This window comes from Notolepis coatsorum (genome assembly GCF_963971535.1).
Source record: "Notolepis coatsorum genome assembly, chromosome: 6".
Lineage (NCBI taxonomy): Eukaryota > Metazoa > Chordata > Actinopteri > Aulopiformes > Paralepididae > Notolepis > Notolepis coatsorum.
In genome coordinates this window covers 158,655,474-158,680,070 of record NC_140170.1, presented here as the reverse complement: position 1 = coordinate 158,680,070, position 24,597 = coordinate 158,655,474, and the positions used below count along the sequence as shown (strand labels likewise).

At 42.2% G+C, this 24,597-nt stretch overlaps 1 protein-coding gene across 2 annotated transcripts; it reads left to right on the top strand.

The window, feature by feature from the left end:
• Positions 1-24,019, top strand: LOC311230255 (DEP domain-containing mTOR-interacting protein). Of its 2 annotated transcripts, none has more exons than XM_084316477.1 (9): positions 1-129; positions 1,210-1,388; positions 4,879-4,964; positions 5,787-5,965; positions 19,592-19,804; positions 20,164-20,292; positions 20,429-20,499; positions 21,146-21,250; positions 22,255-24,019. In XM_084316477.1, exons 2-9 carry the CDS (start codon positions 1,224-1,226, stop codon positions 22,378-22,380), a joined length of 1,074 nt encoding a protein of 357 aa, XP_084172603.1. In that variant the 5' UTR covers positions 1-129; positions 1,210-1,223; the 3' UTR covers positions 22,381-24,019. The 2 variants fall into 2 exon arrangements, with proteins under 2 accessions (XP_084172603.1, XP_084172602.1); XM_084316476.1 differs by having other exon boundaries at positions 7-129; positions 4,879-5,002.
• The last annotated feature ends 578 nt before the right edge of the window (positions 24,020-24,597 follow it).

Genomic DNA, 24,597 nt, shown 5'->3' with positions numbered 1-24,597 from the left:
TAAAGAGGGAAGTTATCTTTTCAGTTCAGCGACAGAGAGAGAAGCCATGGAGCAAACGGGTAGCATGAGGAGAAAGACTATTGCCAGACTACATAAAGCCGAAGTTATGATTGCTGGAGAGCAACTCAGGTATGGAGAGAGAGAGAGAGAGAGAGAGAGAGACGAGCAACTATATGATCTACTCATTGTGCAAGTCTACAACGTTTTTGCAAGTTTTACTAAAAGCTTATAATCTGAGACAGTAAAACAAAAAGTTTTAATAATGAGATTTCAGTGTTACAGGTCTTGAGTCTTTGGTCTCAGCACAGATCTTGAGACCATACACAGTCTCTGTCTCAGACCTAATTTGTCTCTGCCTTGTTCTTGGACCAGCAGAGGTCTTGAATATACCTGTATATACACTCTGTATACTTCTATATACAACTGCATATAACCCATAGCTCTGTATGATAGCATGTATAATAATGCTGTATATACCATATATATATATTTATTCTCACCGTATATATCTATCCATACCTGTCTGTACTTAACTGCACATAGTCCTTTTACATATCTGTAGATACTATATGTATATCGATTCTATACATATCCTACTCTTACTAGTTATGCTGCTGGCCAGTATGACTACTACCATGCTGTCTTTATACCTGACATTGCACATATTATACTACAACTCTACATACATCTGATTAGCACTACACTCAGTTATACTCATTTGTATATTTTATATCCAGTTTAATCACCTGCACATTGTATATTATGTTACATTTGCACTCTGGTTGGATGCCAAACTTTTCGTTGTACTGTATTTGTGCTGTATAATGACAATACATTTGAATCAAATCTAATCTAATTTAATCTAATCTAATTTCACAAATGTCCTCTGTCTTTTCTTTTGGTTAAGTGCTTTTTTAATTTTTGTACAATAATCAATAAGCCAAACAGGATTTTCTCCTGCTACTGTTGAGGTTTTCTGCTGCCAGTTTCAATATAGTAGCATATTATCAATATACAATATTGATAGATCGTGTCTTTAAGACAACTCAAGATGAAGTTGACCTCGATCGCCTTCGGTTTTGATTTTGACTCGATCTAGACCTGAACAAATCTCGGATCTGGATTTTGACTGGGGGATGGTCTTGATTGCAACACCACCGACTTCATATAGAGCTCAGCTTACTGCCGGTTTTAACCTCACTCCTCAAGGTTGAGGCTCCACGATGGAAAGCTGGTCAAGGAGAGACGCTATCACCTGCGTACTTACCCAAACTGCTTCGTGGCCCAGGAGCTCACGGAGTGGCTCGTCAGCCATAAAGAGGCTCCAGACCGGGACACGGCTGTCTGTCTCATGCAACACCTCATGGACCACGACATTGTCCACCACGGTAAGGCCTGTTTCAGGTGGAAAGTAACTAAGTATTTTTTACTCAAGTACTGTACTGAAGTATAATTTTGAGGTACTTGTACTTTTTACGTGAGTATTTTTACTTTAGGGAACTTTATACTTTTACTCCACTACATTTATCTGAACCCATCAGTTACTAGTTACTTTGAAGAAAAATATTTTGCATAGAAAACATGGCAAAAATGTTATTATTAAAAGATGATATACTTTCACATTTGAAGCCTGTCAACTTCAAGAGGACGTAGAGCCGCATAACTGGACCACATACCACTTTAACATGACCTTTAATCAGAGCAGCATAACTGGACCGCATACCACTTTAACATGACCTTTAATCAGAGCCGCATAACTGGACCACATACCACTTTAACATGACCTTTAATCAGAGCAGCATAACTGGACCGCATACCACTTTAACATGACCTTTAATCAGAGCAGCATAACTGACTGCATACCACTTTAACATAACCTTTAATCAGAGCCGCATAACTGGACCACATACCACTTTAACATGACCTTTAATCAGAGCAGCATAACTGGACCACATACCACTTTAACATAACCTTTAATCAGAGCAGCATAACTGGACCACATACCACTTTAACATGACCTTTAATCAGAGCAGCATAACTGGTCTGCATACCACTTTAACATAACCTTTAGAGGTCAATGGTTAGAGGTTTGAATGCTCCCAAGCACTGGAATACACAAACATCATGTAGAATACATACTTTTACTTTAGATATGTAAGTAAATTCAATAGCAAATACTTCTCTAGTTTTACTTAAGTAGAATTTTAATGGAGGACTTTTACTTTGACCAGATTACTAATTTATCTGGGTATTTCTACTTTTACTTAAGTAAAGGAAATGTGTACTACTTCCACCACTGAATATACAGTAGACTCAAACAGTTTGACTTAAACATGGAAAGTAAGTATTTACATATCTGTAGATACTAGATCTATATCTATACATATCCTACTCTTACTAGTTACGCTGCTGGCCAGTATGACTACTACCATACTGTCTTTATACCTGTATCACTGTACATATTATACTACAACTCTGTACATACATCTGATTAGTACTACACTCAGTAGTACACATTTGTATGATATGATGATATGATATGATACATTTATTTATATTGCGCCCCCAACCAATAGTTACATCAGCCAGAGAAAGAAGAAAAGAAAAAGACAGGAAACAATTGGAAAAACAGACAAAAATACATGCAGGCCATCCAAGCAGACGGAGTACAGACGGACATAAATACACCTGTCGCACTACAACACTGTACATTGGAGGTGGGTGGGGGGGGGGGGGGGGGGGTTGGGTAGGGGGGGGGGACACTGTACACTGTACATTGGAATACTGACAAAGCCATACTTGGTCATTTACTGTACAACTGGGTTAGGACATTTGTAGGGGCCAGTTTCGAATTGCAGTCTCCCGTAGGTGTTCTTTGAGAGTGCTTTTGAAAGTGGGTAGTGATTCACATTCCTTTACAGCTTTGGGTAGGGCGTTCCACATTGATGTGGCATAATTGCGAAACGTGTTTAGTCCCTTGTTTGAGCCGAATCTGGGTTTAACATGATTTGTGGAGCTCCCTCTGGTGTTGTGATCGTGGTATTCACTGACCTTTGGGAAGTATTTTGACATGTACATGGGTACCTTGGTCGTGTAGTGTATCTTGTAGACCAGGCCCATTGCAAGTTGCTGTACTCTGTCGTCTACTCTAAGCCATCCTAGGTTGTCAAAGTGGGTAGGGGTGAGGTGGGTTCTAGGAGTCAGGTCAAGCAGTAGTCTGACTAGTTTGTTTTGAGATGTTTGTAATTTGGTTTTCAGTGCCTTTGAGGTGCTTTGGTACCATGAGGTGCAAGCATAGTCGTAGTACCCTTGAATGAGTGCTCCTGCCAGAGTCTTCAGGGTATTCTTGTTTACTAGAGAGGAGATCCGGTACAAGAATCGAGTTCGTTGGTTGACTTTTTTTTATTACATTGGATGCCATTTTGTCACAGGAAAGATTAGCCTCTAGGATGGAACCCAGGTAGGTAATTTCATCTTTCCTTGTGACAATATTGTCATAGCCTCAGAAGACATGTAAGACTCATGTTACGCTGTCAGATACTGTTCTCATAGCCTCAGAATACATGTAAGACTCATGTTACGCTGTCAGATACTGTCCATAGCCTCAGAATACACGAGACTCGTATTACGCTGTCAGATACTGTCCTCATAGCTTTTCAAAGATGCAAAAAATCAAATTGAGGATGAAAAGATTTCTGCAGTCAAGTTTTCAAGTTTTGTTTTATTTGCCACATATAAGGTACATGTACATTACAGTGAAATGCTTGGTTCTGTATGACCCTCCTGAGATTGTGCTTCATACACTAAAAGAAACTGCTGCTCTACAGTACTTGATTAGAAATACAAAACAATAGAGGCTGCGGTCTCGACTCCCGGAGAGTCAGCATTGCCTTGGCTCGGGCTGATCGCTATACTAACTCGTTTGGCTGAGTTAGGGGGAGGGGAGCCGTGGGTGGGTCCTGGGCGTTGTGGACAGCGACCCCTACAGTTCGGTCGGGGTGCCTGCTCAGCAAGGGTAGGATCTGGAGAGAGGTAGTGCGACCTTCCACACGTTACACTCTCCCGGTGAGAATCTGCGTGGCCAGGCTGGCCTGCCGGCTGGCTGCACATGCGTCGGAGGAAAGCATGTGACAGTCTCCGGTCTCTCGGACCAACAGTAGGGGAAAGTGCGCAACAACCAGGAAGTGGTTTGGGAATTGGCATAACGATGAACAGTGGGATGGGAGAAAAATCGAAAAAAGAAAAAAAAGGAGGGAAAAAAAGATAATAATAATAAAAAAATAATAATACAAAACAATGATTTTTTTTTAAAGAAACCTTACAGATGTGTTCCATAGACTCACAGGAATTGTGTAAAAGTGCCCAAATAGTGAAAGAAATAGTAAAATAGTTCCCCTTTAAACAAAACAAAAATGTACAAAATGCTAAAATTAGGTAGAAGAGGTAGCGCAAATTTGTAATAATAAATAGATAAAATATGGTGTAATGATTAAAAAGTTATTAAAGTGAGTGTGTGCACGTGGATGTTGTGTGCAGTGAATGTAGAACGGATGAGTTAATGTTACAGCGAGTCCACATTGGGCATCCTGATGGCTTGGGGATAGAAGCTCCTTCTGAGTCTCTCTGTACTGGCCATGAGACTCTGGTATCACTTGCCTGACCGCAACAGTGCAAAGAGGCAGTTGTTTGGCCTATTGAATCAAAGCGAAAAGAAAAAAAAACAGTAGTTGGGCAACAGTGTTTCAACAGCAGCACCCCCCCCCCCCCCCCCCCCCCACCATTGCACCACCAAAAACACATCTCCCTATCAGGAGTCATAATCATTTCTCACTGGGATCGTATCACTCTCTCTCTCTCTCTCTTTTTCTCTCTCTTCAGTCTGTGACAAGCGGCCTGCGTTCAAGGATGCGAAGCTCCTGTATCGCTTCCGTAAAGACGACGGAACATTCCCCTTCAACACAGAGGTGAAGGTCTTCATGCGAGGACAGCGGCTGTATGAGCAGTGAGAGCTGTTTTCTTCAGGCCTAGCGGGAATCCTTGACCTAGCTTGAAGCATACCATTGATGCTTGTGGAGGTGTAGCTACCTGGGATGGAACCTGATGGTCTATTTGGCCATTTCTACACCAAACTCATTTAATTGAATTTTAAAACCTTCATTGAAACTCGAAAGGCATTTACAGTCATGCCGAGTGTAAATAAAGATATAAGCTAAAAATAAAAAGAAATAAAAAGGGCATATAAAATCACACAGCATATAAAATCATAACAATAAGCTCATTCGCTTCCATTCAAACTCACTGGCTAGTGGGGAGTTTATTTTTATTTTTATTTTTTTACTGGGACTGGAAAACACTAGCCATAGGCTAAAGCGGGCAAGTTACACATTTGCATCCCAGATGGCTACATTACATAATCCGATGCTTGCCAAGAGCCAGCATATGTTAAAAAGGTTGCAATGATAGCAGATCACAATTTCAAACTCTACTCAATGGTGTGAAATGTCCTCTAAATAGATGCAGGTACTTGTGTCTAATCATATCCTCCTACTACTACTGCATGTATAAGTGATTTGTATAATATGACAAAAGCCATATCTGATAATACACTAGTGTGTGTGTGTGTGTGTGTGTGTGTGTGTGTGTGTGTGTGTGTGTGTGTGTGTGTGTGTGTGTGTGTGTGTGTGTGTGTGTGTGTGTGTGTGTGTGTGTGTGTGTGTGTGTGTGTGTGTGTGTGTGTGTGTGTGCGTGCGTGCGTGCGTGCGTGCGCGTGTGTCTGTGTCCCACAGCCTCATAGCAGCCAAGGACTCCATTCTGCAGCTGAGAGAGGAGCAGGGTGTTGCATATCAGCGCTCCTTCCCTGGTTGCCAGATGATTGACTGGCTGCTCCAGAACGGAGAGGCTGAGAGCAGGCGCCAGGGTCTGGATCTGTGTCGCGCGCTGCAGGAGCAAGGCATCATTCAACACGGTGAGCCGGGCCACGTGATTCACCCCCGCTACAAGCCTCCGTGGCATCTATCGTGCGGCATTAGGTGGCTCTCAATCAGTGGTGTAGTCTAGGTTTTTTTTTGCCTGATTGTTGGGAGGGGCGTGGCCCAAGCACAACTATGGGCGTGGCCTAAGCCTGGTAGGGCGGCACTATTTCTGACATAAAGCCAGGGAGATGTATCCCTTGTGTCTAATAATAATAATAATAATAATAATAATAATAAATGGATATATAATAATACATGCATCCACACATAACTGAGGGCATTCAGTAATATACTGCGGCATGGTCATGCTGGACCTACAAAAGGATTTCGACACTGTCAATCACACCATTCTGATTGACAAGCTAAAAGCAATTGGTTTTGATAGTCTATGAGTGAGCTGGATGCAATCCTACCTGGAGGGGAGAGAGCAGATGGTGGAGGTAAACGGTACCCTACCCCCCCCCCCCCTCACAGTGAGCTGTGGTGTTCCACAAGGAAGCATACTAGGTCCGCTACTATTCCTAATTTATGCAAATGACACGTCGTCAGCTTGTGACTGCAACTTGTTCCTGTTTGCGGACGACTCAGCCCTGCTGGTCTCTGACAAGAACAAGTTACAGGTTGAAAAAACCCTCAGCTCAGAACTAGGCAAAATCTGCACATGGCTCGCTGATAACAAACTATCATTACACATGGGCAAAACAGAGTCCATTCTCTTCGGTTCAAATAACAAACTCAGCAAGACCGACGGCTTCTCAGTTACAGTGGGTGACAATATTGTCACAAGGAAAGAAGATATTACCTACCTGGGTTCCATCCTAGAGGCAATCTCTCCTGTGACAAAATGGTATCCAATGTAATAAAAAAAGTCAACCAACGAACACGATTCTTGTACCGGATCTCCTCACTGGTAAACAAGAATACCCTGAAGACTCTGGCAGGAGCACTCATTCAAGGGTACTACGACTATGCTTGCACCTCATGGTACCAAAGCACCTCAAAGGCGCTAAAAACAAAATTACAAACATCTCAAAACAAACTGGTCAGACTACTGCTTGACCTTACTCCTAGAACCCACCTCACCCCTGCCCACTTTGACAACCTAGGATGGCTTAGAGTAGACGACAGAGTACAGCAACTTGCAATGGGCCTGGTCTACAAGATACACTACACGACCAAGGTACCCATGTACATGTCAAAATACTTCCCAAAGGTCAGTGAATACCACGATCACAACACCAGAGGGAGCTCCACAAATCATGTTAAACCCAGATTCGGCTCAAACAAGGGACTAAACACGTTTAGCAATTATGCCACATCAATGTGGAACACCCTACCCTGTAAAGGAATGTGAATCACTACCCACTTTCAAAAACACTCTAAAAAAACACCTACGGGAGACTGCAATTCGAAACTGGCCCCTGTAAATGTCCTAACACAACCCCCCCAAATGTACAGTAAATGACCAAGTATGGTCTTGTCAATATTCCAATGTACAGTTTTGCTTGTTCAGTTGTACAGTGTGTATGTATTGAGCTGTACTGTACTGTACCCATTCTGCAATCTGTTAATAAAGTTTTCAATCAATCAATCAATCAATCAATCAATCAATGGGTATATGAAAGACATTTACAGTTTTTACAGCTGGGGAGATTGAAATGCTTTGGACTGAATTTTTATTGAATTTGTTATTAAATTTTCAGATTATTATAATTTGAGAGTGCAAGTATTGTTAGAATGCTGATTATGCTTATTGGTTATAACAGCAGTATTAACAGTGAACATTCCTGCCGTTCTGTCACAATTCAAGCACTCATCTATTACAGAGTATTATGAATTTGGCAGTGCATGAAGACACAAACTGGATTAATCTATTACAGAATATTATGAATTTGGCAGTGAAGAAGACACAAACTGGATTAATCTATTACAGAATATTATGAATTTGGCAGTGACGACACAAACTGGATTAATCTATTACAGAATATTATGAACTTGGCAGTGACGACACAAACTGGATTAATCTATTACAGAATATTATGAACTTCGCAGTGAAGACACAAACTGAATTCATCTATTACAGAATATTGTGAACTTGGCAGTGAAGACACAAACTGAATTCATCTATTACAGAATATTATGAACTTGGCAGTGAAGACACAAACTGAATTCATCTATTACAGAATATTGTGAACTTGGCAGTGAAACACAAACTGGATTCAGGATTCAAGATTTGAAGTCTCCCCTGCAGTCAAGAATATTAAAATAAATTGCGGATAGTACACAAATTTTCCAAAATGTGCAGGCAGTACACTCAGTGCACCCAGTGTACCCCTAGACTACACTACTGCGCTCAATATTCACTGTAAAAGCAAAAAAAATTAAAAACACACTCTCCACATCAACAACTTTACCCCCTAAATAAGTCATCATAGTCAATCAATCTGCACATACTCTGGTTATGTACCGAGCTATGCATGAATGGAATTCATTCCCCAGACATATCACACAAGAAAACAGTAACACACAATTTAAAATGTTTTAAGCATCTTTTGACAAGGGATATTTGAACAGATGTAGACACTATTGAAATGTGTGAAAGTTTTTTATGCTTTTCAAATGTGATTGTAAAAGTGAGTTACAATTATGGGATAAAATACTTGGGACTTATGCATTGCAACAACATCATTATGTATCAACATCAATTTAGAACGTCAAAGGCTCATTCAATTTATCAAGTCACGTCACGTCACGTCATCAAATCCATCAAACAGCGCATCTCCTCATATATTTTAAACCCAGTTACAATATCACTAACGTGTGACACTGTCACAGTGACAGCGATACAATTAAACACTCCACAGATTCAGATTCCTCATAATTCATATCCACAATCCGCGCATAGACGCTTCATATGCTTGAATGAAACACAATCCGGGCGCTCCGTTAAGCAAATACACAGCGAAGAATATTAAACTAATCAGAGCCAAATGCCCGATAGGTTTCATTCATTAGAAATATCCCCGTGGGATTCACATTTGCAATGATCAGTTTAGTTCGTTATTAAAATAACTGTGTGTCGCGAGCGCCGTATCTGTATAACTATGACGTGCATTATTTAGGACAAAGTAAATTTAGTATCAGCATTTTAGGTCTATTATTTTACATTTCAAAAGCCCCCTCTAGGAAAACGAAGCACAAAAACATAATTCAGAATGGTATAATGGGATTTATACAATGGCATGCAAATTTCTCGATTCTGATTGGCTGAAACAGTCAATTTACACGTATGTATTTTTCATAATTCCACGCTCTTGGTCCCAGGACCCGCCCACAACCGAATTACTATCACTCCGCCGTTCGGCTTTTTAGGAAAAAACAAGATGGCGGACAATAATCTTTAACAAATGGATATGTTGATAGCGTCATAACGACTAAATATAAACCGATTCTGTCACGGCGAATGTCTTAGTTCTTTAAACAATGTTGGATGATGTAATTGATGGGTCATGAGTCATTGTGGAACAAAATTAAAATCGCGCGGATTGATTGATTGATTAATTTGCATTTAAATTTTTTTTCTATAGAAGCAACTGGGAAGTGCGCTGTTTTAAGTGAGGGTGGACTGAATGGATATGTCATAACGACTAAATGGAAAACGATTCTGTTACGGCGAATGTCGTAGTTGCTTAAACAATGTTGGATGATGTAATTGATGGGTCATGAGTCATTGTGGAACAAAATAAAAATTGCGCGGATTGATTGATTGATTCATTTGCAAAAAAAATTTACCTACTTTCAAGCAGCTGGGAGGTGCGCTGTTTTAAGTGAGCATGGCCTATTGAATTGATTGATTGATTGATTGATTGATTGATTGCTAATTTAATTACTGTTCGCCTGGTTTCCAACTGGTTACGTTTAGGCCCTCTTTCGAAGTTGGTTAAGGTTAGAGTTTGTCTTTAGAGCAGGGCGATAGACCACCAGCCCTGGTTCCAAACTCTAACCTTAACCAACTTCGAAAGAGGGCCTAAACTTAACCAGTTGGAAACAAGGCGGACAGTAATAAAATTAGCAATCAATCAATTCAATAACCCACGCTCACTTAAAACAGCGCACCTCCCAGCTGCTTCTATAGAAAGTAAGTTTAAAAAGAAAAAGAAAAAAATTCCCTATAGGGCAAAGAAAACTTTTTTAAATTTGTTTTACCTACTTTCTATAGAAGCATCTAAGAATGAAGTTCTATAGAAAGTAGGTTAAAAACTAAAGAAAAGTTGGATGTGTTAGTTGGTTGGATGTCTAGGTGAAAGACAGTTGGATGTGTTAGTTGGTTGGATGTCTTAGTTGAAAGACAGTTGGATGTGTTAGTTGGTTGGATGTCTTAGTTGAAAGACAGTTGGATGTGTTAGTTGGTTGGATGTCTTAGTTGAAAGACAGTTGGATGTGTTAGTTGGTTGGATGTCCTACTAAGAACAGTTGGATGCACTTCCGAGCTGCTTCCACATGGAGGCAACTTCTCTTTTTTGTTGTTGTGGGAACTACTTTTTCTGGCGGATGGTTTTTTCAATAAATCTTCGATTAATGTGTGTTTATTGTATAGCAATAAGGTTGGATGAATGTGCCAGTTGTATAAAAGCATTACACCACTTGTAGTCGTGGTTTGTGAAAAATAAACCATGCCTAGGGGGGTTATTTTTCACAAACCACTCCTGCGTGTGATGTAATGCTTAAGTAGACTGTGAGAAATATTTCAGGAAGCGAGCTGCATTTCTTTGCGAGGGTGTGGCCATGCAGGTTATCTAGCTAACTGAACTAAACCCTGCTCCTGAGCAGGTTCAAACGTTCTGATCTGTTACAATAGCGACTTAGAAAATCCGACGTCGGGGAACGGAAATGTCTGGCTTAAGTCAAGCTATGCTGAAAATTGTCCGGCTAACTCAGTTAGCCAGGTACGGGGAATAGGGCCCAGATCCTTTAGCCTGTTTACTTGTAATGTTATGTTATGATGTACGTATTATGTCTATGTGTGTGTACTAGTCCAAGTCTCTAGTCCTTTGTCCTGATTACTTGTAACATTATATGTTATGACGTAAGTATTATGTCTGTGTGTGTGTGTGTGTGTGTGTGTGTGTGTGTGTGTGTGTGTGTGTGTGTGTACTAGTCCTTTGTCCTGTTTACGTGTAATTTCATATTATGACGTAAGTATTATGTCTGTGTGTGTACTAGTCCTTTGTCCTGTTTACTTGTAATTTCATGTTATGATAAGTAGTATGTGTGTGTGTGTGTGTGTGTGTGTGTGTGTGTGTGTGTGTGTGTGTGTGTGTGTGTGTGTGTGTGTGTGTGTGTGTGTGTGTGTACTAGTTCTTTGTCCTGTTTACTTGTAATGTCATGTTATGTAAGTATTATGTTGCATGGTCACAATGTAAGTTTTTTGTGGACCCCAGCATCTGTTGCCTGGTAACACTTTCCTTATTCTGACAGCAATGGCCAACTGTGATTTTGCTACCTAACCAAATAAACAGCTCCTTTCTAAAGCAAATCTTCCCATTGATGTGAATATGTACCCCTATTATTGTTATTATTTTAAATTCAAAGTATTAAGAGCATAGTACTGCTCTGGGCGTTCTTATTTTTTATTGTGCCTTAAAATGAATAGATGTACTTATTGCTGTGTTCTGTAAAGTAATTCAGAACAGTTTTGTAACGTAATTCAGAACTGTCCGCTTTAAACTACTCTCTAACTATGGAAACAAGTGAAAGCAAGACCCCATCTGTAGATATGCAGCAGGAATATATCAGAGGCGGAGTATATGAGAAAGACCTATGGCTCTGACACTAAACATCTAAAACACTGGATTGATACTGTATGTCTATTTTATGTGTAGCTGCCAATTTCACGATTTTATATATCTATCTTATGTGCCAATCAAACCATACACAAAGAGGCCTATTAACACTTTGAGTGCCAAGGGTCCGGTGCCCCGGAACCCCGTTGCGTGCCAACACCCACTTCAATGATAGAGCTCTCATATTTGCGAACGCATAAACTATATCTTAAATTATGGCTATGTATAATATGGCCGTCGCTTATCAATGACTGCAGTCAACATTGTAGAAACGGATAGTTTTCTAATCGGTTCATTTCCGTTTCATACCATTTTGAAAAACGCTCGTTTTATGAAAGTTCCTGAAGAAAATAAAGATTCTGTGATAAACGCCCTTTACTGGAATACACTGGAATACACAAAACACGTTGTCATTTTTCGGCCTATTTATTAATCGTTTTCAAATAAACACTAGATTATCTTTTTTTGTATCTACTTTTTTCTCCCATTTTCAATTTTTCTCCCTACCCTCCCCTGTGTTAGATTCTGATCAATCTGCCAGTATCACGTCTTCTTGTGTTATCACCTCTCCATCACTCCCTCTGCGTTGTGTACTTTTAATGATCCCAACGTCTCATATACTGGCTGTACAATCCTTATCTCTCCCCGTTAGTGCGATCCGCCACCATAATAATTCTCCACCTTCGTAAGAATTCGACACTTTGACAGCATACCTTTGAAAGAGCGTTGTTTATTGATATAAACAGAAGCCTCAGCCCAGATGTTATCAGATTGTATTTTCATTTTCAATGCTATGGTTTCTTCCCTCTTAGTCTCAGTCAGATTGTAGTCTGCCCCTACCCGGAACCACTGTTCTGTATCGTTAGTGGCTTAGCTTGGCATCACTACTGCACTATCTCGCGTACGTGCACGCGTACTGAATAAACCACAAATGTACCTCTAATACCAGTATTAGTCTGACCACACCCCTCATCAGCTTACCTTCATAAGCAGGTGTGTGGTCACCTGCTCTCCTCCTTCTCGCTTTCACCACAAGGAAGAAGTGCCTCGGTAGATCCCCACACTTGACACCATGATGGAAGAAATTGGATTAGGAACAGCTTTGGGAAACAAGGATACGTTGACTTCATATCTTTATTTTCTCTCTCACTATTTTCGAGAAAATACGGCGATATTGTCTTCGTACTGGAGTGTCTGGAAGATGATGATCATTCTAAAAACCCTCCACCGGTTTTCGTATGGGGAGCACGCCGCTGCATGCTTCTCAACTGCAGTTCCTTGCTGTGTTTGTTGGGGTGAAACCTGTCAGGCCACAGCTGAACTGTCGGACATGCCGCTGTTGTGAGAAGCGGTGCGTTCCAGGTTGGGTGAGTAGTGTTTGCTGGCGGGCTCCACTTGTCTGTTAGTGCTATGGGGGCTACTTGACAAAGTTTATGGAAACCGGCCCCAGGCTAGGGTCCTTTGTTTAGCCACCTAGGCGACAGAAGACCTTGGTCTGAAGACCATTATAGTTTTAACTAGTGGGCCGCGACCATTGACACTGGTGATCCCTGTGTGTTCTGGACGAGTGGATTCTCTCTGTCACCGTGTTAAGGCCCCATCTTTCATATCCAAATGAGAGTATTCCTTCACGAGGGGATATGTGCATGTAATGTGCGATAGCGGCAGATTCATGTTCAATGTCAGCTACACAGGCCAGTTGGTACTGTGCTGATCCGTCGGATGTGGTAATGTCACCGTTGTGAAGCGGTGCGGACATCTTGTTTTCTCTTTTCTCTTAAAAAGGGAGGAGAGGTTCAGAACGGCGGCCTGTCTGGGTGAGTGTTATGTCATAGAGTACGTCACCGTGCGCGTCTCTGTTGGTAGGACTTCCGTGTGCTGTTCAGGTCCATGTGATGGATCTGTTTTCAGGGGGGGTGGTCAGGGCTCCTCCTCACCAAGCGCCTATTCAGGCCTTCTGTGAGTTCGGACTCCTTCTTCCATGTGAGGAAGCCTCCATCAGAGTACAGAGCCTTCCTCCTCAGATTGTCAAAGTGAGTGGACCCTCTAGAAGGGTCCTTTTCTATTGTATGTATATTCGATTCAATTCGTTTATTGAGTGTGTATGGGTTCGGTGCCTCTTCCCCGGAGGCCCTAAAACCAGTTTTTTACATGGCTCAAGGTGCAATATATTCTTTTCAATCTGTACAGCTCGCGTGGGAAGTCTCTCTGGGGATCCCCGTCTCCTTCCTATGGGAGGGTGGTGGGATGTAAAAATGTGAAAATTTTTTACCCCGGCTGTGTAGACTGGGATACATACTGTTGATGCTTCCTTCTTTCTATTCCAGAAGTGTTGGAGTTAGGGAGTGTCACACCCCTCTTGTCGTTCCCCTGGGCGCCTTGGGGATTCAATGACAGGTCTAAATAGCCTGTTCATTGATGGGGGTGTGTCCCGACGCACGTATAGTGCTAGCTCGCTGTAAACAGGCGATTGACTGGCACGCCTTGGTTGCTTGTGGTTGAAACAGCGTTTTTATAAAGCAACTGAGATGGGGGTTTTTCCTCTTCCGACGACCACATCCCATGACCTGGGTGGGTTGTCGACGGATTCTCGTTCATGTCTGGGGGATGATGACGGGATGGATCTGAACATGTGTAGTGGGGTCTCACGCCCTTGGGGTGGGCCACCAGGCGCGGTTCGTCCGAACGTCTGGGTGGCGCCTTCTTTTCATGTTAAGATCAACACGCATATCTGCCCTTCTCCTGGGGTAGGCATGTTGGCGTGGTTAGGGCACGGGACTGGTTCTGGTCACGCTGGTCCAGATCAGTTGAACCCGTTGTCCGCCGGGGATGCAGATCTGCTGTTCTGGTACCCTGAGGGACTTGGGCTTTTTTCAGGGGGAAAAATGCCAGGTCGGTCTGGGTGTCACAGGGTTAAGCGCTATGGAGACCCTGGTTGGGTATGTTTTTACTCAGCACTGTCGTCATGGCTTACAGCCATGCCATTCTGTACGCGCTCGATCTCGTCGGATCTCGGCCGCTACACAGGTTGGTCCTGGTTAGTACTTGGTTGGGAGACCGCCGGGGAATACCAGGTACGGTGTGCTTAGGGGCTGGTTCTCCATTATTTTTCGCTCCTCTCTCACGCATGGCGAAGAGGGGCCTGTGGGGGTGGTTTTTTGACCTCCTCTGGTGACCCTGTGCTTCCCATACCGCCAGGCCCGGTCCGAAGTGATGTTTGCGACCCGTAGGCCTGGGTTAACCCTTTTTGGAAACTGAAACACTTGTACTGCGGTATAGCCGGTGTATACCCGCAGGTGTGTTTTGGAGTTTTTTCTTGAGGGGTTATAGGAACAACCACCGCATTGGGTAACACCGAGGTGGTTGATTCCCTGGTGTGTTGGAGCAGTGTCAACTCCCGGGTTCACCGTTTGAGGGTGCCCCTGCACGTTCATGACGTCTGCCAATCGTGTCAGCCTTCTCTGCCTCGACCCCTCTGGGTGGGGGTTGTTAAATGGAGGCTTGGTCATGCAACACCGCCAGCTTACGCTCCTTCCGCCGGGGCGGCTGTGTTCAGCTGTCCCCTCTGGCGCCTGTCTCGTCCGCAGTCTCCAGGCTAGGGTTAACAGCCTGTTGCCTGGTTTTTCCCCGGTGCGCTGCCTGCTTCCGTTGGTTAACCCTTTTTTTGTGTGCTTACGGCCATGCTGACTGCCTGTTCTGCAGGGTCAGTGTGCCGGGCGGTGTACTATTGGGGGGACGGGGCCCGCTCGGCTTACGGCCATACCGACCTGAACACGCCCGATCTCGTCCGATCTCGGAAGCTGGGCAGGTTCTGGCCTGGTTGGTTCCGCCTGGGAATACCAGGTGCAGTAACTGAGGGGCCTTTGTCCGAATACGCTGGCGATGTGGGGGGCGGGGCACTACGTGCCCACCTGGTGGGGTCTTGATGCTGGCATCATGGACTTCTCCGGGCCCCCATTCTAGGGAGTCCAGTCCTTTTGGTGGGTCTGGGTCTTCCTTCGTGCTCCGCTGCTACGGCCTTGCCACGGGGTTGGGTTTGCCCTTGACCCCGTGATTCTGGGGGCAGTAACGAGGTTGTTCCTCCGTTCGTTCCCGGGTGGCATGCGGGTTGTGCGTGTGTGTAGTCGTGGGGTCAAGCCACGGTCTGCTCACCCTGTGCGTTGAGTTGCTTGAGTGCCTCTTCGCACGGTCGGGTCCGTCGCCCTCCCGTGACGTCCCTAATAGGGGGGCTACCCTCCATTAGGGGGGGTCGGGGGGGCTCGGCCCTCCCTGTTCTGATGGTTTTGGGGGGCTGTCAGCGGGGTGTATTTGTCAGCCAAGTGGCTCCGCTTGGCCTCCCTTGTGCAGTAGTGATGCCAAGCTAAGCCACTAACGATACAGAACGTTAGGTTATGACTATAACCAAGTTCTGTTAGTTAGGGGCGATGCTTGGCATCAGACGGCCGCTGCAGCCCTTGTCCTCACCTTGTGGTGAAAGCTTGGGAAGGAGGAGAGCAGGTGACCACACACCTGCTTATGAAGGTAAGCTGATGAGGGGTGTGGTCAGACTAATACTGGTATTAGAGGTACATTTGTGGTTTATTCAGTACGCGTGCACGTACGCGAGATAGTGCAGTAGTGATGCCAAGCATCGCCCCTAACTAACAGAACTTGGTTATAGTCATAACCTAACGTTCGATTTATAGATCTTCGTCATAGCAACGATGGCCCACCCCCCTTCTGGTTGTCATGCGACGCGCTGTCATGACAACTGCTAATAACCTTTCACACACATTCTAAACCAGGGGTGTCAAACTCATTTTCACAGAGGGCCACATCAGCATTATGGTTGCCCTCAAAGGGCCAAAGACCGTAATGTAAAATAAATGTAGCTATACATTTACATATTGTTAAACATGGTGTTTCTGTATTTATTACTTATTCAAGTTATACATATTGCATATTCATTTGCATAAATGTAAAAATATATGTTAGCTTATGTTATTTTAACAAATAATTTTAGTTTATCAGAACCCCATATTACTCCACCAATCAATGATCAAACCATTCAAGTAAATAACAAAGAAGAATATCATCAAATACAAGCTATGATATTAAGTTTGTTCAAAACCTTTTTGTCACAGTCAAGAGGGGCAGAACTAACAACTGTGAGCTGCAAAGAACACGTGGGACAGATGTAGCAGATGTTACAAAAACAAATGGCTGCACACAACCTTGCAGAGGCCATACATCCAACTAATGGAAGATAGTTTAATTAACTTTAATTAACAGATTGCAGAATGGGTACAGTACAGTACAGCTCAATACACACAATTGTTAAGGGGATGCAGACCAGAGAAAGACTTTCGACTTGTTTACATCAGGGTCCCCCATTTTCAATTCGTAATGAAATTGCTATTATGTGTCTGCATGAACACACAACTGTAACTGTACTCAAAAATAACAAAATAAGGGTTGTCTCAGTTCACAACTATATTGGTCAAGTTTTGGGTGGGACTTGTTTGCGTCCCTACAGCTTCTTATTCAATTGAGCGAGATGCTTGGTTATGTCACACAACCAGTTTGCATCTGACAGTTCAGACAATATTTCTTCAACCCTTTGTTACCTATTCCGCCTGGATCTTTTTTGTATTTTGGGCTGTAAAATTGTCAAAGAATGTCTGAGGAGTAAGTGCTTTTGACTTTTTTCCTTTGTTACCTCAGATGTTCAACATACATGTATGTGTAAGAATGTGTAATAACTAAGGCTGTCAAAGTTAAAGCTTTATTAACGCATTAACCCACAATTATTTTAACACTGCTATTTTTTAACCCAATATTAATGTAAAAAAAATTTTTTTTTACCTGAGCTCTTGGGGGGCCACATCAAATGACGTGGCGGGCCGGATTTGGCCCGCGGGCCGTGAGTTTGACACCTATGTTCTAAACGTTTCATTACTGTTCCATTAATGATCGAACCTCTCTCCGCTCTGCTGTCTGTGCCCTGTGCATGCTGTTATCAATGTGTTCCAGATCGGAATGTCAACATTCGGCCCTGCTCAGTGTGGTGCTCACAATCACCCTGCTCGCTCTGAACCACCTCTTCCACCACCGTCAGCCTGCACATTTCGACCTCCCTGACCCGGCCCCCTTTAGATGCTCTCATCTCCCCCAATCTATACATCACATACATTGAAAAACACCCAAAAACACCCGTTTCCTTCACCTGTCTCGAACGCTGTTAGGCCATGCCACCCATAAGCCGGCTGCAATGTGGCCGAAGCCTTACATCACGTGTCCCCTCCGGTACTCGAGGAAGCAGCCGTCGCATCTTTTCACCTGCACAGCGCGATCTCTCAGCGGCGGGGGTCTGCGTGGGAGGGACACGCCGCCCCCGTCGCTTCCTGATTCTGCTGCGCAGGCACACCAACCGACCTGTAGGAGTCGCTGTCCACAACGTCCGATCCCCACCCATCAGCTTTCCCACCCCTAACACTGCCAATTGTGTTAGTATGAACGACCAGCCAAGCTGATAGCAATGCGGAGAGCTGGGCTCGAACCCAGCGTCTCCTGCATTGGTGGCGAGCGCCTTGCCCACTATACCACCTAGCCGCCCATAAATAAACACTAGATTATCGATAGTATATGTGTACTTATGCACGCTATAGAAGTGGGCTGAAAAATCGATTCTCTTATTTCCTGATCGCACACACACACAGACACACACATACTATGGCACACGCTGATATATAGGTGAAAATAGCTCTGATTATCCCAAGACTGGTCAAATAGATTCCTTACCTGAGATCAGATGTTCTCCAAAATGATTATTCCAATTCCTGATCGCCATTCCAAATATCGATTGCGTTTATTGATCCAACGCTGGGTACTGGAAACACACATTTTCCGCTGTTCTGAGGGCGATGACTTCGATCGTCTCCGGTTACTTGTCTGACAAGTAAAATGTGGAAGCAGGACTTTTTTTTCTCCATGCGTTTCATTCAATCCAATCTAAAGGGGTGCAGTACCATCCGGAGAGACGATAGGGGGCAGTATTTTCCCTGTTCGAGTTCAGACAGATCCCCACTGGTAACGTGAGGCTAGATTGATGAAAAATGAATGAATGGAAATCGATAATAAATAAAAAAAAACGATATCTCTCGTCGTTGGCACTGAACGGTTGGCATGAACTAACGAGAAATCTCGTCGTTGGCACTCAAAGTGTTAAGATGTTAGACCCTAATATGAAGAATTATGTGATTTAATGTTCTATGCCTTATCTTGACATTGTCTATATTGCTGCTGTCTATTTTATGTTAGTTTTATGCTGATTTTATGCCTAAATCGATGTCTGCACTTTATGCATTGCTCTTGATCTGCCAATTTGGTGCTCATTTTATGCCTGTCTTTTATACTGTTGTGAAGCACTTTGAGCTGCAATTATTGTATGAAAGGTGCTACACAAATAAAGTGTATTATTGATATTAATATCATTCTTCTTCTTCTTCTTCTTCTTCTTCATATGCTTCTTCTTCTTCTTCTTCTTCTTCTTCTTCTTCTTCTTCTTCTTCTTCTTCTTCTTCTTCTTCTTCTTCTTCTTCTTCTACTTCTTCTTCTTCTTCTTCTTCTTCTTCTTCTTCTTCTTCTTCTTCTTCTTCTTCTTCTTCTTCTTCTTCTTCTTCTTCTTCTTCTTCTTCTTCTTCTTCTTATTCTTATTCTTATTCTTATTCTTATTCTTATTCTTATTCTTCTTATTCTGTCTGTCTCACTGTACTGTCTACACTCTCCTCCCATCAGTGTCAAAGAAACACAACTTCTTTGACAGTGGTTTACTGTATCAGTTCTGCATCAACTTTCGCCGCCGGCGCCGTCTGTCTGAACTGCTAAATGAAAGCGAGGGAGACGAGGGGGAGGTGATCCTGGTCCAGACGCCAGAGGACAACCGTACTGACAGTCCTTTTGTCCTGCGGAGGGCCCCTCCCCATGAGGCCAGGAGTGGATTCCAGTCTGGTAAGTGACAAACTCTCTGTGTACCAGAGGTGGGGGCGGGGCAGGGGTCCATTCACTTTCAATTCAATCAATGTGAAATATATTTTTTTTATAACTGCGATTGTAGTTCATATATTGGATGAACTATAATATAGGCCTAATATGTGAAGTGGAATTCTGTATTCTAATACTAATTCTGGTCATTTCTATCAGGGAATGGTCGAGAATTAATGGCCTAGTCATTTAATTAATTCAATTCAATTAATTAATTGAATTACTAATGTTTTAGGTCATCCGTTGTTACTGGATATGACTTTTATTGTGAATATTTTCTAAAATAGGAAGAAATTAAATGTTTTCTTATGTTACCTCTGCCACAGTGCAATCTGGCAGAGCGGCAGCCAGCCAGCGCCGGGGCAGCTTGAGTTCCCTCCAGCATCTTTCAGCAGGATTATGCGTCCTATTTCCACTGTCTTCAGCACCACTGGTGAGATGTAATCCAAAATCAGGTGAGTATTGAGAAGAAAGTGTCAGTATATCTGTGTGAAGTGTATAATTTTGGGATATTACAGATTAAACCAGGTGTTGGTTGTCTTTCCAGACCATGGAATACACTTGATAAACATTTAATATTTGGTTTGGCAGTGCTAACAAGACTCTTTACCTGTGAAGAGCTGCTCTCACCTGGTGCACCCTTCATCAAAAAAGTACTGACAGTAAGTTGTCTTTTAATGACCCACATGCCAAATATCTTCCAAAGCAAGCAACAAATTAAGACTGAACAATCCAAGACCATAGGACCTACAGATTCTTGATAGCATGTACAAATGCTGTATACATATATATATTTATTTGCACGTTGCATATATATGCATATATATATATCCACACCTGTCTGTACTTACCTGCACATACTGTACTCCTTTTACATATCTGTAGATATACTATATCTATATCTGTACATATCCTACTCTCACTAGTTACGCTGCTGGCCAGTATGACTACCATACTGTCTTTACACCTTTATCACTGTACATATGAATACTACAACTCTGTACATACATCTGATTAGCACTACAATCAGTAGTACTAATTTGTATATTTTGTACCCACTTTAATCACCTGTCTACATTGTTTACTGCTACATTTGCATTCTGGTTGGATACAGTTCGTTGTACTGTACTTGTGCTGTATAATGACAATAGATTTTAATCGAATCTAATATAATGTAAAATAAATAATATAATCTATTCTAATCTAATCTAATGTGTTTTCCCTTTAAGTCTCCATGGGGTGTGGAATAGCGGTTTATCAGATGTGTGCTCACGCTACCCTGTGTCAATGTCATGCTGTATATCCCAGGTGATGGGGGACGCACTGGGCTGGGGCTTCGTGGTCAGAGGCGTTGCTCCCTGTTACATCCAGGCCGTCGACCCGGGGAGTCCTGCCGCCGCGGCTGGAGTCAAGGTATCTTGAACGAGATTAATATTGAACACCCAGTACACTTCCCTCCATGGCCCAAATCATTCTGTAAAACATGCCACAACACTGATGTAGGCTGCATATATACATGTATGTATGTATATATAAAATATATGTTCTTCCATTTTTATTTATACTCGATAAATACACTGAGTAGTTAAACGAATTACATTAGTTTACGGTGTCATTACATTAGTGTCAGTACATTAGTTTACAGTTACTTACAGTGTCGTTGGGATGTTACATTCACAAGTGTCATAGTGCGTTAATAAATTCAGAAACATCAGACAATCAGAACAATTAAGAGCATATTTAAAAAAAAAAGTTTAATAATAATACATGTACTTTTTTCATAAAAAGAAAAAAAGGTAATAATTTAAAAACAATTACATATTGTGGTGACCTGATTGGTCATCAAGGTTCTAAACAGACCCATAGACACTAGACTAGCGTGTCCAGAGTGTCCTGCAGGGTATTCCATGTGGTAGAGGCAGAGAAGCCAAAACAGATCTACCAAGTTCAGTACAAACTCTAGGCTCTACGTGTAAGCCAATCACTGGATCAAGTTCAGTACAAACTCTAGGCACTCTAAGTATAAGCCCTATACAGTCTCCTCCCCATCATATGTATATATTCTCTGTTAGGATCTATGGGTAACAGTACTGTATATTTGCATATCGTATATGTCACAAATGTAACAGTACTATATACCTGTATGTCATGTATGTCCCTATGCCATAAATGTCATGATGTCATGTATGTTGTGTATGTCATAAATGTCACTATGAATTGAAAATGGGGGACCCTGATGTAAACAAGACAAACGTCTTTCTCTGGTCTGCATCCCCTTAACAATTGTGTGTATTGAGCCGTACTGTATTGTACCCATTCTGCAATCTGTTAAATAAAGTTTTCATGCATTCATTCATTCACTCATTCATAGAGGGGCTTGTGATTTTGATTTCTGAGACCCATCTCTCTGGCCTCAGGCTTGTCAGTTTGTGTGCCAGGTGAACGGACGGAATGTCCTCCCCCTGGACCACCGCACGGTCTCCAGGCTGGTGATGACAGGGCCTCGCATTGTCGAGCTGGAGGTTTTGGAACCACTCGGGTGACCGCTGGAAATAAACAAATGTGTGTCGATTTTGGTTATTCGAGAGCCTATTGTGTGCCTAACTTTCGTTTTGATCTTATCCAGGCACTGCAAATACTTTAGCATTTATTTATCCTGAATAATAATAAATAATAAATAAAGTAATTTTAAGCCTAATTGTTTAATTCCTACCCACCCTCTGCAACCTGTCAACCATAATTGAACGGGTTAAAGGGAGAATCCACGTACAGGGCCATACCAGTATTTCTGACATGCAGGTTCCAAGTCATTCTTGCCTTGATACACACAAAAAAGGTTATTTTTCCATAATACTTTCACCACTGCCATTGGCTTCCGGTGTATCAGAAAATGCATCTTAAACGCCACATAAACCGAATGAAGTGTCACCACATCTGACTAAAATGTCAGGCTAACATCCGAGGTGCATTTATTTTCCTGAAACATTTTGGGTTTTTCCCCCCTGAAAAGATGTGTTGACTTTCATGGGTTTATATGATGTTTAAGACACATTTTTAGATACAATGGAAGCCTATGGCAGCGGTGAATTGGCAGAAAATTACTTTCGTTTTTCAGTAACAGTCAATATTAAAGATGGTATGGTCCACAAATGTTAGTGGACAGGTTGGGTAGATTATTAGAGTAGACTACCGAAATTAGTACTGCTATTATGTTCTGTTAGAAATTGTGTGGGGAAACATTCTTTATACAGACAGTTTTATTTAACCTCCAGTTAATTTTTTTTATTTAATATATAACTGACAGATACACATCATTTCTTTATCATCAAATACCATTACTCAGTTCTTGGTATCTATTGCCTTCATCAGTACTGCATGATTATTTTAACCTGGTATTGGGCCAATACTGTTATCGGTGCACCTGGTTGAGACACTAGTTTGTGAATAGATTAGATTAGATTCAAATGTATTGTCATCATACAGCACAAGTACAGTACAACGAAATTAAGCTTGGCATCCAACCAGAATGCAAATGTAGCGGTAAAGTGCAACAGCAATATACAATGTACAGGTGGTTAAAACGGGGTACAAACTATACAAATTAGTACTACTGAGTGTAGTGCTAATCAGATGTATGTACAGAGTTGTATTATATAGAGACAGTATGACAAAAAGATTAATAAAGACAGTATGACAGTATGTGCCATTATCTGCCATCCACAGTATATTTCCAACAATGAAACAGATGTACAGTACAACAAGTCAATGTTAACGCATGGTAATATCTACAAATATCTGTTGACTCCTGAAGATAATGTTGTAAATATGTAACAATCTGCCCTCCCTGCCTGGCAATAGACTGTTTTGTCTCACAGGCCTTGGGCTTCTCACTCTGTTCCCCCTCCTCTGCCATGGATTCTCACACTCATTCTTACTCTCTCTCTCTCTCTCTCTCTCTCTCTCTCTCTCTCTCTCTCTCTCTCTCTCTCTCTCTCTCTCTCTCTCTCTCTCTCTCTCTCTCTCCCAATCATGTTCCCCTGTTTAGTTTAGTATTTTCATGTATTATGTTTCTCTTGTCTTGGTCCAGCCTTCTTGTATTATGTTCTCTGTTCAGTATTTGTAGTGTTCTTGTTTCAAGGGTCTGTATGCCCTATCAGTTATATTATATGTTATTATACGTTATATTATACGTTTCCTGTCTTGTTTTCCATAGTTGTAGTTCCTTGTTTCAGTTTCCTGTAGTTCTTTGTTAGTCTGTTTCCCTCCCAGGTGTCTCCATTTGTAATAATAACTTTATTTATATAGCACCTTTCATACATTATTGCAGCTCAAAGTGCTTCACAGCAAATAGCATCAAATGAATATAGACATAACATTAGCATACAGTTGACAGAATAAAAGCAATGCATAAAGTGCAGACATAAGAATAGGTATAAAAGACAATAAAAGTAGTGCAATGTAGAAAGTGCAGACATACAAATAGGCATAACATAAGTACAGTGTTGCTCGAAAGCATGTTAGCAACACTGTACTTGTAAAATAAGTACAATAAGTACAGTGTTGCTCGAAAGCATGTGAACCCCCCCGGAAACAGCCAATCCCCCAAACACCCCACACATCAATCCCCACCACATCCCCATCCAAGACACACCCCCTGTTAAAGCATGTCATGACCGAAGGAAAACACAAACAGCCCGCTCGCCACTCACACCGCCATGCATGGTGATGGGAGTGCCACAGGTGTGTCTTGTTTGTTGTTA

Excerpts from the sequence above, each read along its gene's own strand:
- LOC311230255 (XM_084316476.1), top strand. The coding sequence starts at position 47 with ATGGAGCAAACGGGTAGCATGAGGAGAAAGACTATTGCCAGACTACAT. Across the intron at positions 5,966-19,591 it reads GCAAGGCATCATTCAACACG|TGTCAAAGAAACACAACTTC; the intron begins GTGAGCCGGGCC and ends TCCTCCCATCAG. Across the intron at positions 21,251-22,254 it reads CCGCCGCGGCTGGAGTCAAG|GCTTGTCAGTTTGTGTGCCA; the intron begins GTATCTTGAACG and ends CTCTGGCCTCAG.